The 16,101-nt window shown below is 47.6% G+C and overlaps 3 protein-coding genes across 3 annotated transcripts; all 3 read left to right on the forward strand.

Annotated features, from left to right (window-relative positions):
* Window positions 1-202: 202 nt before the first annotated feature.
* LOC119271726 lies at window positions 203-812 on the forward strand. The gene has a single exon (XM_037553438.1). The coding sequence runs from the start codon at window positions 203-205 to the stop codon at window positions 665-667; it is 465 nt and encodes a 154-aa protein (XP_037409335.1). The 3' UTR covers window positions 668-812.
* A 5,750-nt stretch (window positions 813-6,562) lies between these two features.
* LOC119270967 lies at window positions 6,563-7,394 on the forward strand. The gene has a single exon (XM_037552957.1). It carries the CDS (start codon window positions 6,671-6,673, stop codon window positions 7,133-7,135), a length of 465 nt encoding a protein of 154 aa, XP_037408854.1. The 5' UTR covers window positions 6,563-6,670; the 3' UTR covers window positions 7,136-7,394.
* A 6,871-nt stretch (window positions 7,395-14,265) lies between these two features.
* On the forward strand, window positions 14,266-15,036 carry LOC119270968. The gene has a single exon (XM_037552958.1). The coding sequence runs from the start codon at window positions 14,389-14,391 to the stop codon at window positions 14,884-14,886; it is 498 nt and encodes a 165-aa protein (XP_037408855.1). The 5' UTR covers window positions 14,266-14,388; the 3' UTR covers window positions 14,887-15,036.
* Window positions 15,037-16,101: the final 1,065 nt, after the last annotated feature.

Genomic DNA, 16,101 nt, shown 5'->3' on the forward strand with positions numbered 1-16,101 from the left:
GGGTTATCACCAACCACGACCGCATCAACGTCGACGACGATGGTCAGCTAGACACCCGGCAGACCTCATCCTACCTGTCCTCCAATGCCTTCCCTTAATTGGGCTTGATTCAAGCACAAGACAACACCAGAGCCCTAATACGTCCATTTTGCATCAAGAGATCACACGCTCGGATTATTCGTTAGCAGATTCGGTGAAATCGATGTCGTCCGCCGTCTTATTGCAGTCGACGATGCGGCCAGCAGCCCCGGGACTTGGGCGCCAGCTGCACGGGTCGCCGCCCTGCCACGGTCCGCTGCTCCGACGGAGGAGGCCGCGGGCGGTGGCGACGGTGTGCTGCGGTGCCTTCCGGCGGGACCACTACGGGGGCGCGCTGGTGGACGAGGGCATGGCGGTGCTCCGGCGGAGGATCCGGGAGGCGCAGATGGCCGAGACCAACTACGAGGCGCCGTCGGGGTGGGCGGCCTGGGAGAAGCGCTACTACCAGGCGTACGTCTCTGATGTGTCCACGCTCGCCGGTGCTCTGCAGTTGCTGGCCATAGATACCAGGCCCGGCGTCGCGGCTGCTGTTGCCGCGCTGGTGCTCGCCGGCGTGCCGGTGTCCGCCATCTTCGCGCTGCACCTCCTTGGGCAGGCGGCGGGATCCGTTTTGCACCTTGTTTCTTGATTGACTATCATTCAGTCGCCGGCAGCGTGTGCTATCTGTGTCTGTAGATAATTAGATACACAGTGCAATGGAGATATGTAATTCTTTTGGTTTTAGCTGCAGTATAAACGCAGAGTAATATGTATTTTCTTTTCTTATTTCACTGGTTTCAACGAGCGAAGGTGATCCATCAATCTTTTCTTCGGTGGCTGCTATGGTGGTGTCGGAGGTAAATGACAGAAATTGGTGTCAAGCTTAGAGATGTTTTGCTATCTTTTCAGTTTTGTCATGTCGGTCCTTACGTGATTTGTACTTTGACCTTTTTGATATGAATGAGACACATATTACTATGCAAAAAAAAAGTCAACGAGACAACTTGTCAAATTGCTGGCTTCAACGACCTAACATTTTTTTTAGAAAGGACGCGATTGCCCGGCTCTAGAACTGAAGCCTGAAGTTTACAACACCACCGAGAGAGTGGACCCGAAGTCAAATGCTTTGTGGAATGTGATAACGACACCAGTTACATTACATCATAAGTTTGCCTTGTGTCATTTTGGGGTTGAAGATCAATAACCTATTAGAATTTAGAAGACGAACCAGACCCGCGTCACTCTGCTTGTACGTGCAACTCATGGGAAACCTAATGCGCTATGAGCGGGCATGAGGAGGGCTGGCGGTAATTTAGCCGGATGTCCAAGTTAGGTCCGGCTTGAACAATCACAAAATCAAATTATTTCACAGATTCCAAAATAAAAACGATTTCAAAACTGGTAATTTCAACTATTTCATAGATTGAAATACCAACTTCACCAATTGTAATAGGTTATTTCAGCTATTTCACGCCACTAGTACTAATGGCGATTCTGCCGGGGTAACTTCACCACCAACACTCCATTCATCATAAGGATCATTATCTCCGTCAACATCTTCATCAGCACCATCTCATCTCCAAATTCTAGTTCATCTCTTGTGATCAATCTTTGTATCAAACCTTAGATTGGTACCTAGGGGTGCTAGTAGTGTTGATTACATCTTGTAGTTGATGCTTGTTGGTTCAATTGGTGGAAGACTATTATTTTCAGATTGGTAATCATATATTTGTAACCACCGATCATGATCAATATGATGAGGTGTGAGTAGTTCCATTAGTTCTTGAGGACATGAGAGAAGTCTTGTTACTCATGTGAAGTTGATGATCGTTCAATGTTTTGATATTATGCTGTGTTGTTCTTCCTCTAGTGGTGTCATGTAAATGTCGACTACATGACATTCGCCATCTTTGGTCCTTGGGGAGTGCATTGTGAAATTAGTTTGTGGATCATGGTTTGCGGGAGTGATAGAAACCTAAACCCTGATTTGTGAATTATTCCGCAAGGGGCTGTTTTGGATCCAACTCTTTAATGTTATCGTTAGATTTATCTTAATTACCTCTTGTAGCTGTGGATGCTTGCATAGAGAGTATACTTATAAGTAGGTATATGTTCAAGTTAGGACAATATCTTAGCTCCGGTCCACCCACATAACACTTATCAATGCAATGAATCTAAGTCAATGAATCATGGTGAATGTAACTTGGTGCTATTCCCGTGTGTCCTTAAGAGCGTTTTAATCACTATAAGAAATATCACTAGCTTGTTCTTAGCACAATTAAGGATTGGGCCACTTTCTGTATCTTGCTACCTTGTTACTTGTTACCTTGTTATAAATTATCTTGCTATCAAACTATCTATCAAAACCATCTTACAACATTTGAAGTGAAATCCTTGCTGAAAACCGCCTATCAATTCTTTTTGTTCCTCGTTGGGTTTGATACTCTTACTTACCGAAAGGACGATGATTGATCCTCTATACTTGTGGGTCATCAGGCCCTCCTCGTCAAATACACGTCGGCAAGGCTACGGAGACGTGCCCGTCAAGCCCTTGGACCTTCTCGCCAGGCTACATGCCCTCTGGCTCGTGCATGTCTTCCTGGTCGCATTTCTCTCGGCCGACGTGGCCACTCTATACTTGATGACGTGGCCGCGCCCCGTGTACCTCGTCGACTACGCCTGCTTCTGCACCAAACCCAGCCACCGCGCCCATCCCAGAGTCTCGCATGGTGTTCGACTCCTGCAAGTTCGCTTGCTCCTGCGAGGGCTATAAGGACCAGAAGCCCACCTCAAGCCCAACAACACCGCCGCTAGGCTCTCCCGTGCCACCACCATCGTACCCATGCTTGACTAGCAATCTGCGTTTGTGCCTGGAAGGCTAATCACGGATAACATAATTTCAGCCTATGAATGCCTTCACTTTATGAAGAGGAACAAATCCAAAGCTAATAGCTATTGCGCATTAAAACTAGATATGATGAAAGCTTATGACAGGGTGGAGTGGACTTACCTGCGTGCTATTATGGAGAAACTGGGTTTTGCTCCACAGTGGGTAACGATTATCATGAGCATAATAAGTTCAGTATCTTTTTCAGTGATGTTTAATGGGGTTAAGTCAGAGGTGTTTAAGCCTACCCGTGGTATTCGACAGGGAGATCTGATTTCACCGTATCTTTTCTTGTTGGCAGCAGAGGGCCTTTCGTGCCTATTAAAATCTCAGAACGAGTCATCCCAGCTCAGCGGCATTAAGGTGGAACCATCGACTCCGCCAGTGAACCACATTTTATTCGCGGATGACAGCCTGCTGTTTTTCAGGGCAAGTATCAACGGAGCGGAGTCGGTTTCAAATCTATTGGATAAATATTGTTTGGCATCAGGACAGAGAATTAACAGGGACAAGTCATCGATCTTCTTCAGTAGAGGATGTTCAGAAATAGTTCGAAATGCGGTGAAGGGTTTTTTGCAAGTTCCCAATGAATCACTTAATGACAAATATCTGGGTATGCCATCTGATGTGGGGCACTCCAAAAAGGGGACTTTCAAATATTTGAGTGATCGGGTTTGGAATAAGGTGAAGGGTTGGATGAGCAAGTGCTTGTCGGCAGGAGAAAAGGAGGTGCTTATAAAATCTGTAGCACAAGCTATTCCGGTATTTTCAATGTCTTGTTTCAAATTGCCAAGAGGCCTTTGTGATCATATAAAAACTATCATCAGGAAGTTTTGGTGGGGCTGCAAACAAGGCGAACGCAAACCAGCATGGGTATCATGGGATGTAATGACCAGGCCAAAATTCTTGGGAGGTTTAGGCTTCAGAGATCTTGAACTATTCAATCTAGCACTACTTGCTAGGAAAGCGTGGAGAATCCTTTAGAATCCAGAAACTTTAAGTGCAAACATTTTGAAGGCATCGTATTTCCCAAGCTCTACAATCCTTGAGGCGGAGCTAGGGTCTCGGCCATCACAGATCTGGCGGGCTATCCTTGAGGGCCGGGATGTGTTGCAGCAAGGAGTTATCAGAAGGATTGGGAACGGACGATCCACTAATATTTGGGAGGACAATTGGATACCCAAAGAAACAACACCGAGGCCGATCACGTCGCTGGTTCAGACACCGCCGAGAGAGTATCTGACCTATTGCACCCAGCTACGGCGGCATGGAATGAACCCCTAATACGGTCAGTTTTTCCGCCGTTTGATGCTGAGGCTATTTTGAAGATACCGATGTGCACCCGCAACACTGAGGACTTCTGGGCTTGGAATCCTGACAGGAAGGGTAAGTTCACGGTAAGCTCGGCGTACAAATTACTTGTCACAACAAAGTTACAGAGAGAAGCTTGGTTAGAAGGAAGAGGAGGTGCATCGTCTAACTCCAGAGAAGAGGATGCATGGAGCAATCTATGGAAACTGAAAGTGCCATCAAAGGTGAGAATTTTTCTGTGGGGTCTAGCACGTCATTCCGTACCAACTACGAACGTTCTTTAGAGACGGAATATGGCAACTCAAAGTACCTGCCCTCTATGTGGCTGCCAAGATTCTTGGAGACATGCGCTCCTGTCTTGCACGATGTCGAGATGTGTTTAGGCATTAACAGATGAAAACATTGTGTCCAAGATGACAGCGAGTACGGAGCCAAGTGCGAAGAATTGGCTTTTTGAGCTTTATGAGGCACTAGACCATGCGAGCTTCTCGAGGATGAGTGTCACATTATGGACCGTGTGGTACGCAAGGCGCAAGGCGATTTATGAATCTCTTTTTCAAAACCCACACCAGACTGTTTCCTTTGTAGACTCTTATCTTCAAGAGCTACATCAAGCTATCGCTTGTGAACCTAGGGTACAAGTTCAGGCGGCAAGGGAGCAACAACGGCGCTGGATTCCACTTCCGCGTGGCTCAAATAAGATAAACGTGGATGGGGCACTATCAAAAAACAGGCGAGTGGGAGTTGCTGCCGCAGTCTGCCGTGACTCAAACGACAACTATCTTGGCGCGTCGGCGGTGGTCTATGGGGGCGTACGCGACCTGATGATCTTGAAGACATACGCGTGTCGGGAGGCTTTAGCGTTGGCTGAAGATCTCCATGGGCAGAATATCAGGGTGGCATCGGATTGCCAAGGTATGGTGCAGGACATCAATGAAGGGACAGCTGACCGCAATGCGGCTGTTATACATGAAATAACGAATCGCAAGGATAGTTTTACTTCTTGCTCTTTTGTGTTTAAGCGGAGGAATTTTAATTTCGAGGCTCATAATCTCGCTAAGTTTGCTTGTAATCTAGATATAGGTAGACATGTTTGGCTGGGCACTCCTCATGACCTAAGCCGTGTACCTATGAACATTGTCATGTATCAATAAAGACAGCGAGATTTCTCAAAAGAAAAAAAAACCCATACTAGACGGCAGGATCACGTGCAACGCCCACAGGCTTGCCGCCACGCGTCCGAAAGCTGCTTGAGAAAATGCCCAATTGGAAGAAGATAAACATTCAGTCATTACACACCTCTTATTTGCCATCTCAGCTGGTCAAAGTATTTGTGTTTGGTCTTTGTCACATCAGCCCAACAGGTGGGCCATACCTGGCGGATTCGCTGTTTTCACAAGCTCAGACGGTCATCATTGCTTTGATTAGCCTAAGAAATAGTGGTTCGCTGTTAGTTATCTCAAAAGCGGCACCAATCTGTTATCCTAACCTCAACTGTAATGATTTTGAGTGATTATACCTTGTCCAATGATAAAGAGCGGAGAAAATATTAATATGATAAAACAAAGTGCTGCGCTCGGCCGGCCCTAAGCGTTTGTGACGTATGACCAATGCGCACATGTTTATTTTCTTTGTTCGTCGGCCAAAAGAAGAATATTTAGATATCAACATTGAATAGTTGGTGTATGTTCAAGGGTCGATCAGCGGCGTTCCTTCCAACAGAAAACAACATATATAACAAAACAAATATGAAGAACCATCGTCGATCCAAAAAAGACATGGTCGATCAGAGCTTCATATAAAAAATTGAGAAGTATGTTGTATACTATACCAACATCCAGAGAACCTGTTGCTTGCACTTTTTTCTCTAATAATAAATAAACCGGCCGCCCAGGCCAGGCATGCATTACTGGTTCAACTCATCTCAAAATATACAATTTCGTCAACCATGATGGCATTTGCGAACGGCGTGGCTGGCAGTTTCTGCAGTGGGAGATGGCAAATTGCAAAACTGCCATGGCAGTTTGTTTAAATCGCGGGAGTTTTAGTTGTAAAAAACTGCCACCGTCCGACGGCTGTGGCGGCGAACGTTCACCATAGCTATTCCGTTGTTTAATTAATCACAACTGGCACTGTGCTACGTACCATTGAACCCAGCGATGATTGATCAATTAATCGATGAGACCAACAGGCACGCAAGCAGGTGTTAGTTGGAATCCAACCCACATAAACAACGTCAGATCACCGGCAAGAAGCCGCCGTCCATGCAACCGCGTGAACCCCAGTTGCCAGTGCCTATAAGAATAAGAAGCACACCCACTCAAGCTGCATCTTCCATCGCTTCCTGCCCCTCCTTCCATCGCTTCCTTGTTGTGCACTGCTAGCTATTACCATATCTTCTTGACTCAGGAGATCACACGCTCGGCTTATTCGTTAGCAGATTCGGTGAAATCGATGTCGTCCGCCGTCTCATTGCAGTCGACGATGCGGCCAGCAGCCCCGGGACTTGGGCGCCAGCTGCACGGGTCGCCGCCCTGCCACGGTCCGCTGCTCCGACCGAGGAGGCCGCGGGCGGTGGCGACGGTGTGCTGCGGTGCCTTCCGGCGGGACCACTACGGGGGCGCGCTGGTGGACGAGGGCATGGCGGTGCTCCGGCGGAGGATCCGGGAGGCGCGGATGGCCGAGACCAACTACGAGGCGCCGCCGGGGTGGGCGGCCTGGGAGAAGCGCTACTACCGGGCGTACGTCTCTGATGTGTCCACGCTCGCCGGCGCTCTGCAGTTGCTGGCCATGGATACCAGGCCCGGCGTCGCTGCTGCTGTTGCCGCGCTGGTGCTCGCCGGCGTGCCGGTGTCCGCCGTCTTCGCGCTGCACCTCCTTGGGCAGGCGGCGGGATCCGTTTTGCACCTTGTTTCTTGATTGACTATCATTCATTCGCCGGTAGCGTGTGCTATCTGTGTCTGTAGATAATTAGATACACAGTGCAATGGAGATATGTAATTCTTTTGGTTTTAGCTGCAGTATAAACGCAGAGTAATATGTATTTTCTTTTCTTATTTCACTAGTTTCAACGAGCGAAGGTGATCCGTCAATCTTTTCTTCGGTGGCTGCTATGGTGATGCCAGTGGTAAATGACAGAAATTGGTATCAAGCTCAGAGATGTTTTGCTATCTTTTCAGTTTTGTCATGTCGGTCTTTACATGATTTGTACTTTGACCTTTTTGATATGAATGAGACACATATTACTATGCAAAAAAGTCAACGAGACAACTTGTCAAATTGCTGGCTTCAACGACCCAACATTTTTTTTAGAAAGGACGCGATTGCCCGGCTCTAGAACTGAAGCCTGAAGTTTACAACACCACCGAGAGAGTGGACCCGAAGTCAAATGCTTTGTGGAATGTGATAACGACACCAGTTACATTACATCATAAGATTGCCTTGTGTACCCTTCAAAAAAGAAGATTGCCTTGTGTCATTTTGGGGTTGAAGATCAATAACCTATTAGAATTTAGAAGACGAACCAGACCCGCGTCACTCTGCTTGTACGTGCAACTTATGGGAAACCTAATGCGCTATGAGCCGGCATGAGGAGGGCTGGCGGTAATTTAGCCGGATGTCCAAGTTAGGTCCGGCTTGAACGATCACAAATTCAAATTATTTCACAGATTCCAAAATAAAAACGATTTCAAAACTGGTAATTTCAACTATTTCATAGATTGAAATACCAACTTCACAAATTGCAATAGGTTATTTCAGCTATTTCATAGATTGAAATACCAATTTCACCAATTGTAATAACCAATTCCATAGATTGACATAACATTTTCACACACTGCAAAACAAATTCCACCACATTCAGTTTCACAAATTGTAATCACATATTCCACATGTCATAAGCATCACTTTATGTTATTTTTCATCAATTTCACAGATTCCACCGAATCACGCATTCACAAGTCACAAATTTCACAAACAACACACCACTCAAATGAGTTTCACATATATTGTGCATATATGTCGCACACATCACCAAAACGAGTTTAATCAAAATCATCTTCACGAATATAAATTTCACATACCATTTAATAAATTCCACAAACCGTAATCCACAAATGTCCCAAACCACGATGGTTATGTATATTTTACATGACAGATAGAAAATTGATGAAAAGGGCTTATAATTTTTGAACAATTCCGTACTATCTGGATATGATTGGGGGTGGCGGTGCATGTCAATTTTCCTTCACCGGAGAGTTCTAGAGATCCCGGGGAGGAGTCAATGATAGTGCTCGGCGCCGTGGTCTACGCCAGAGTAATCATCCATGCGGATCTAGTGTGTCTCTCCACGAAAGAGAGCTGGATGTGGGAGAGGGACAACACCGTGGATGGGTGGATATTTCTCTCTCGCGGGGATCCATCTCGCATTCCTGTTTGCATAGATTTTGTATTCTAGAAACAAAGGTGGAAATGAAATTGCATCGGGTCCACCCGCACCAATCTAGAAGCACTGGCGGACAATGGATTTCTCACTGCTACGTACCTCTTCCATTATATTTACTTATTTCTTGGTTCGTGGTGTGTGAGGCTGCCAGAGCAGCGGATCCTAGAGGAGGAGCATTTCATGTTATTAGATGCACGTGTTTGTAAAAAAATCACATCTACATTTTACTGATCATAATTAAAATCTTAGCAAATATATTTTTGAGGCCATGGTTGAGCAACAACAAGGAGAGGCCAACATCAAAACATGCACGCATTTAGTATTATAGAATTTTTTTTCGGAAACTCGATTGGGGGCGCTTACCTTTGAGTGTGTTGGCCGTGAATGTGGGCAGTTGCTACATTGACTCACTGGAAAAAACTTGTGCAAGTGCAAGTTGTAGCAGCATCACGGCGTTGCAAGCATCACACTTGGTCATCTAGTGAAACTGCTGATAGAACTCAAGTCCTCGAGACAATAGGTACAATTTGCATGTGTCAACCCTGGTATGCAGTGCGCCAGACCGTAGGCCGTGTAGACAGTTGGTATGATCCTCAATCTCCTCAACTGCAGTGGCGAACTCTCGGACATATTGAGGGCATGTTTGTTGAACAAGTAATAAGTGCACCGCACGATAACATTACCATCCTATTCCGCTAATATCTTATGCACATGAGATGCCCGATTAATTACCTTGACATAAAGTTTAAGATTGCACACCATGTCAATGATGATCACTTACTTATGTGCCCACAGACAACTATGCCTCTTGGAGAGCTTCATTGACGCATGTGCTGTGAGCTGGAACTGTTCGTGTTGCCTCGGCACAACACTATGGCGTATGTGATCTCTCCTGCCACCACGGTGTGTGTGGCGAATATTCTGGTGGAAGTCAGCTTTTGAAGCAACGTCATGGACATCAACTTCAATGTTCCATGTGTGCTGGGCTTTCTTCAACTTGAGGTTGAACTTGTGATTGAAGTTGAGGCCACTTCCCTTGTTATAGGATTTACAGAGGATCTCCTCTGCAAATCAAAATTTCTATTCCCATCTCTATTAAGTGTCATTTCTCCCGTGTTTCAGGAATCCCGTGAATGGAAGTTTTCCCCTTAAACCGTCTATACATATACCACATACTTGTGGTATATATAACAGAAAAATTCACTACAGGGCATGTAACTTGCCTTGGCGTTAGCTTTAGTCCTTGTGGTTATAAATACCCGAAATACAGTCATCAAAGTTATTCGGAAATGTTAACGCCCACACGTGTGGGCGTTGACCATCTCGACCACACGTATTCATCACCGTCCAGTACTATATGCATGAATCTTGACACAATCTGATTGATTTTCTGTGCCTGGCATTATATGGTTTGCTATACGTATTCGCTGAGCTGGCCCGAGTCAACAGACGCCAACTGTGCACTGACTGCCACATGTGCTAAGTTGGCTTGAATACGCGCGCACGCAAGGGTCTTTTTGCAAAGTTGCCAGTTATTAAAAGATCTGCCCCCTGGTCGGACCGAGCGCACCCCCTGGTCCGACCGATCCACCCCTGTCTCGTCCTCATAACGCACAGCCCCAGCAGCCCGAGCGGTCCCCGCGAAAGACGCTCGCACGCGATCCTCACGACGCGCCCGGCGGTTCCCGCCGCCGGTCGGGTGAGCCTCGCCACCTGCACCGTCCTCCCCCTCCTCCTTTTCCCCTCCACCCTCTCCTCCTCCTGGCCGAGCTCCGCTCGAGGCGCCCGCTCGCCTCGGCCATGATCGCCAAAGCCACCAGGGCCGCACCAGCCTCCGCTTCTCCAGCGCGAGGCCGATCCCTCGCCGGCAAGTACACACGTGTCGCCGCATTTTAAAGTGGCAGCGTTGACCACTGACATGCTCTTTCCCCCCTTCTGTCCAGTGGCCAAGCTCGTGCCATGGACGTCGCCCTGCGTAGCGTGGCCGGAGATCATCCCATGGTGCACCACCATGTCAAAGAGCTTTGCCAGGGTCCCCGTTTCTTCCTCTGATGTTTTAATTAGAGCAAGACGACCTATAACGCCGACGCCCTTGCCGTCTTCGTCGCCTCTGTCCGTCGGCCTCCCGGCCAAACTGATCGCCGTCCGACGCGCCCCGAGGCCGACGTCACCTCCTATAAAACCGCGTGTCATCAAGAAGCCATTGGACAATGCCACATCAAGATTTTCTTCCTCCTTCTGCCTTGCTACAACGCAGTGCTCGGGTCACCGCCTCCGACAGCCAAAACGTGCAGCGCTACTGTGGGGAGGCGACGGAGGTGAGTGGGGAGCTGGGAAGAGCGGAGGAGTGGGGCTCGCCGAAGCTGTGTGTGGCGGCGGAACGACATGTGGAGGTAGCAGCGTTCGTGCTCGCTGCCGGCGGCGTGGGGCAGGAAGGTGGTCATGGCGCATGACATCGAGCGAGGTGGTAGCATGGGGCAGGGAACCGACGTTTGGGAGGGCGATACAGGCCTCCACTTGGCACTGAGTACTAGGTCCCGACCTATGAGCAACTACTCAACAAAAACAGAGCAAGGCAGAGGTCACCGCTCTGTTCTTTGTCCTGCACCTACACGCTACAATGGCGGATTGGGCGCCATCGATTAGCAGCCACCGAGATCCATGACGAACTCCAGCACCAAAGCATCGAGCAAGGCGGTCTCTATGTCGGCGCTGATGTCCCGTCGCTCCGCCTGCACGCTAGCGGCGTCCAGTCTCGACCTCGGCACCTCTGAGGAGACTAGCTCGGACACCCTGGCCAGCTCAGCTCGGTGCGTCGCCCAGTAGGCGGTGCTCGTGGAGGGGCTTCCGGCGGCCGTGGTCCCGTCTTGCTCGTGGATGTTCTTAGGGCTCGTGCGATAGCAGTAGTCGTCGTCGCCGTCGTGGCCGGCAAGATCGTTGGCGTCATTGATGAGGTCCTCAGACTTGCGAACAACTGGGTGCGCAGCGCAGGCGTGTACGCTGTCTTCATCTCCATGAGGAGCAGGAGCTCCCGGACGATGGCCATTGCGTTCTTGGGCGAGCCTTGCACGCAGGAGAACCTGCTCTGGCCGTGGACAGGAGTGCTTCAAAACGGCTCTGCTGCTTCTCGTCGTCGTATTCGGAGTCGGAATACTCCGTCTCCTTCTGGTCGCCGACGACATCTGCGTGGGTCCTAAGCTTTACGGCGTCGAGATGCTTGGAGCAAGGCAACAGCGACGGCGCGACCCTCTTGAAGGACTAGGAGCACTGCAGGGCGGCGGGCTTCTGGTTGGCCGCCTTGCCGTGGAGGAGCTTGGAAAGCAGCAGCCGGAGGAGCCTGGAGCCCGCCGTCCGTTGCTGCTGCTGCCGCTTCTTACCACGGGTGCTCCCTGCCGCCGTCTCGTGCACACCGCCGCCGTCTAGTACGTCTTGCACAGCGACTGCTCCTTGTAATTGTAAGTAGTGTATGCCAACGACATCCTGTCCTTGCAGGTCGCTGGTCTGCTCTCGGCGGTGGGGTCGATCTTGACGGTGATGTTGATGAGTGACGGACGCAACTTTGCAAAAAAAAAACCTTGCGAGCGCGTATTCAAGCCAACCTAGCACATGTGGCAGTCAACGCACAGTTGGCGGCTGTTGACTCGGGCCAGGTCAGCCAATACGTATAGCAAACCATATAATGAACCGTAGATGACCCTCTAGAGCAACTTTGATGACTGTATTTTAGGTATTTGTAATCATAAGGATTAAAGCTAACGCCAGCGCAAGTAATAGGGCCTGTAGTGAATTTTTTTCTATAGGTAACATTGGGTGGACACCGTCTGGCTAAATGGCGCGTGAATTACTCACACAACGCGTCGCACTTACTCACACCATGTGATCGATCATCGTCAGAGGTGTTCAAGTGGATATGAGAGTTGCAAATGGATGATTCGATTGATAGCAGCTGGTCGATATGGACGTCTCTGCTCGCCCGTAGACTTTCCTGGAGCTCTTTCTGGGCCTAGGACTAATTCGTGGATGGATCAATTAAATAACCTAGAAAAGAGCCTCGAGGTAGCTAGGCGTTGAGACGGTGACAGATAATCAGAGAAAGAAAAATGATAAACCCGCGGCCAGCACATGTTGTCGTGATGTATGCGACGATTAATTAATATGCACGTGTTTATTAATATCTTAGTCGGCTGAAAAAAAGAATTCAAGTAGTCGATCCAGAATGCATAGCATGTTCCTTCCAACAGAGAACACATTAGGTATTCCCCTCTGCAACATTGATCACTGGAAAACCGTGGATTACCTTCAAAGACAGGTTGGTGTATATAGACGTCTCTGATGTGTTATCCTATGGTAGCTAGAAGCATTATACTCTCTCCCTCTGTATCAAAATGTAAGATGTTTTTGATTTTGCATAGGGCAACAAAACTTCTTGCAATATTTTGTTATAGAGAGACCAATGCACATGGATGAATGAACTAATTAGCCTTTTCTAGTAGGATACTTGGTTGAATTATGATTTAATTAAATTCGAGGTACTACTGTACTAGTAGGATACTTGGATGAACTATGATCTAATTATTTTTTTGCGGGTGGAACTATGATCTAATTGAATTCGAGGTACTATTGTACATCCATCCCGGTTTGTTAGTCTCAACCATATTTAGGGTCATATTTTAACCATGATTTTAATTAATAGAATATAAGTTATGCATAGCAAAATTATTATTGTAGAAAACTATGTTAAAAAACGAATCCAACAATATATTTTTTGGTGACATGTATTAACATTTTGTTAGTTAGATTTATGTTTAAAATTTGGCACAAAATACGAAGAGACTAATACACTACGACGGGAAAATGATAGAGTAGTTCGACCCAAGGTGCTGGGATGGACCGGCACTATACGATTGGTGACATATGCGATGATTATGATCATCTGCGCATGTTTCCTTCGCTGACTATTTATAATTCAGTTCAATGCAAAAAAGTTGGTGTATTCAGCATGCCTGGTCAGCTGCGTTCCTTCCAATAGAAGGCAATAAAGAGAAAATGAATCAATCTCACTCTCTATAAATAAAGTCAGAAATTCGTTGTGGAAAAACCATAGTCTTTGATCATAAAATTTCTTTTTTGAAGGGTGATTGATCATATACCCATCCAGAGAACATGTTGCTTGGACTTTTTCTCCTTAAAATAAATAACCCGCCGCCCAGGCTACCGAGGCACTACCAGTTCAACTCATATGAAAACAGTATATATGTAGGTACATATATACTCTTTTTAATTACCTGGCGCTCTGGTAGGAGTACGATTCAACTCATCGATGATTGATCATTTAATCGATGAAACTGAGAGGCGGTAGGCAGGCAGGTGTTAGTTGGAATCCATGGTCCTTCGTGGTTGTCGTGTTGTTGCTTAACGAGCTAGCTAGGTGATTACCTCTCCATCCATCGTCAGCTGGATCCAAACCACAATTAAACAACGAGATTCCAAATCACCGGCCAAAACCCGCCAAGGATGACCGTCCATGAAACCGTGTGAGCTCTCTCTACCACTACCTATAAGACGCAACGACACCCACTCGATCGAGCTGCATCTCTCGCCATTATTCAGCATTCACTTCCCTCCATTGCTTCATCCTGCTCCTCCCTCCATCGCTTTCTTGCTGTCTCATCTTCGTGTCTGACAGATCACACGTTCGGCTCATTCTTCAGCCGATTCGATTCCATCGATGTCGTCCGCCCTCTCCTTACCGGCGACGGTGCGGCCGGCATCCTCCGGGCCTGGGCGCCAGCTTTACGGGTCGCCGCCGCGCCGCGGTCCGGTGCTGCCACCGAGGAGGCCGCAGGCGGTGCCGTGCCACGGTCTGCTGGCGCTGCGACCGAGCACGAGGCGCTGCGCCGCTTTCGGGCAGGACCACCACTACGGGGGCGCGCTGGTGGACGAGGGCATGGCGGTGCTCCGGCGGAGGATCCGGGAGGCGCGGATGGCGGAGACAAACTACGAGGCGCCGCCGGGGTGGGCGGACTGGGAGAAGCGCTACTACCCGGCCTACGTCTCCGACGTGTCCGTGCTCGCCGGAGCGCTGCAGCTGCTGGCCATGGGCACCAGGCCTGGCGTCGCTGCGGCCGTAGTCGCCATGCTGCTCGCCGGCGTGCCGGTCTCCGCTTTCGCAGTCCTGCACTTCCTCGGTCAGGCGGCGGGATCCGTTATGCACCATGCTTCTTGATTGATTGATTCATTATTCATTTGTACGCAATGTATGCTCTCAGCTGTGTGTATAGTCTATACATAGACAATCCAACGGAGATATGTAATTCTCTACTAGGTTTATGAACCAAACTGACCATCCGGCGTAAGTTTTGTGACCCTCGTTGTATGTAGTATCTTTTTTCCTTGGCAGTGTGCCTATTTACTGGCGTCCATCTCGCCCTTCAACGAGTCGACCAAAATGGACCGGCCCACGCGCGCGGCAGGCGGAATGCTCTTTTTTTGCTTTATTTTTTACTTTTGTTTATATGTTAAAATATTCTACAAAAAACATTTGAAAATATTGAAAAAATATTTGAAAAATGTTGAACAAGTATATTTGGAATGTTGAATAGGTATTAAACAATGTTGGACAAGTATTTAAAAAATTGCTGAATAAGTGTTCGAACAATGTTGAACGTGTATATAAAATATGTTGATCACTTATTTTAAAAAAATGATGAATTTTGTTGATCATGTGTATAAAGATGTTAATCAAGCATTTAAAAAAATGTTGAACAAGTATTTGAAAAATGTTAGTCAAGCATATGGGAAATGTTAAATGTGTATAGAAAAAATGTTCACCATGTATTAAATAAATGATGAAAACATTTGATCATGTATATAAAATGTTAATCGAGCATTTGAAAAAATGTTGAACAAGTGTTTGAATATTTTTAATCAAATGTTGAACAAGTGCCTAGCGCAGCGTGCAATCTCCCTGGAGACAAGGGACCGATCCCTTCATCTCGCGTTACCTCTGCTCCTTTTACGATTATGCGCGCATGAATGGGCCGGCCCAATACGGCACAAGGGGAGAAAATGCTTCAGCGAGAGTTGCTACCGTCTCGCTTAATGCGAGACATAGCGCTCGTATGTATTTACCACTTAATTTTTTTGGAACGAATGAGTGGCCCGTACGATGATGGGCTGGAGGATAGGTGGGCCGAACCCGAAGGACGACGGCTTTCGCTGTCGGGGCGCTACGAGTGATATATAGCAGAAATCCCTAGTTAGGGGGCATCCCTCGCGAACGTTACTCCCACGTTTATTCATTGTGACAAGTGCATGTGCATCACTTGTGCAACCTAGGAGTGTTTCCATGACTTTTTTGAACAAAAAAGAAATAAAAATTAAAAACCTGAAAAAACAAATGAAAACCTAAGGAAAAAACCTAGAATCCAGAAGCAGAGTT

This window comes from Triticum dicoccoides, chromosome 3A, assembly GCF_002162155.2.
Source record: "Triticum dicoccoides isolate Atlit2015 ecotype Zavitan chromosome 3A, WEW_v2.0, whole genome shotgun sequence".
Lineage (NCBI taxonomy): Eukaryota > Viridiplantae > Streptophyta > Magnoliopsida > Poales > Poaceae > Triticum > Triticum dicoccoides.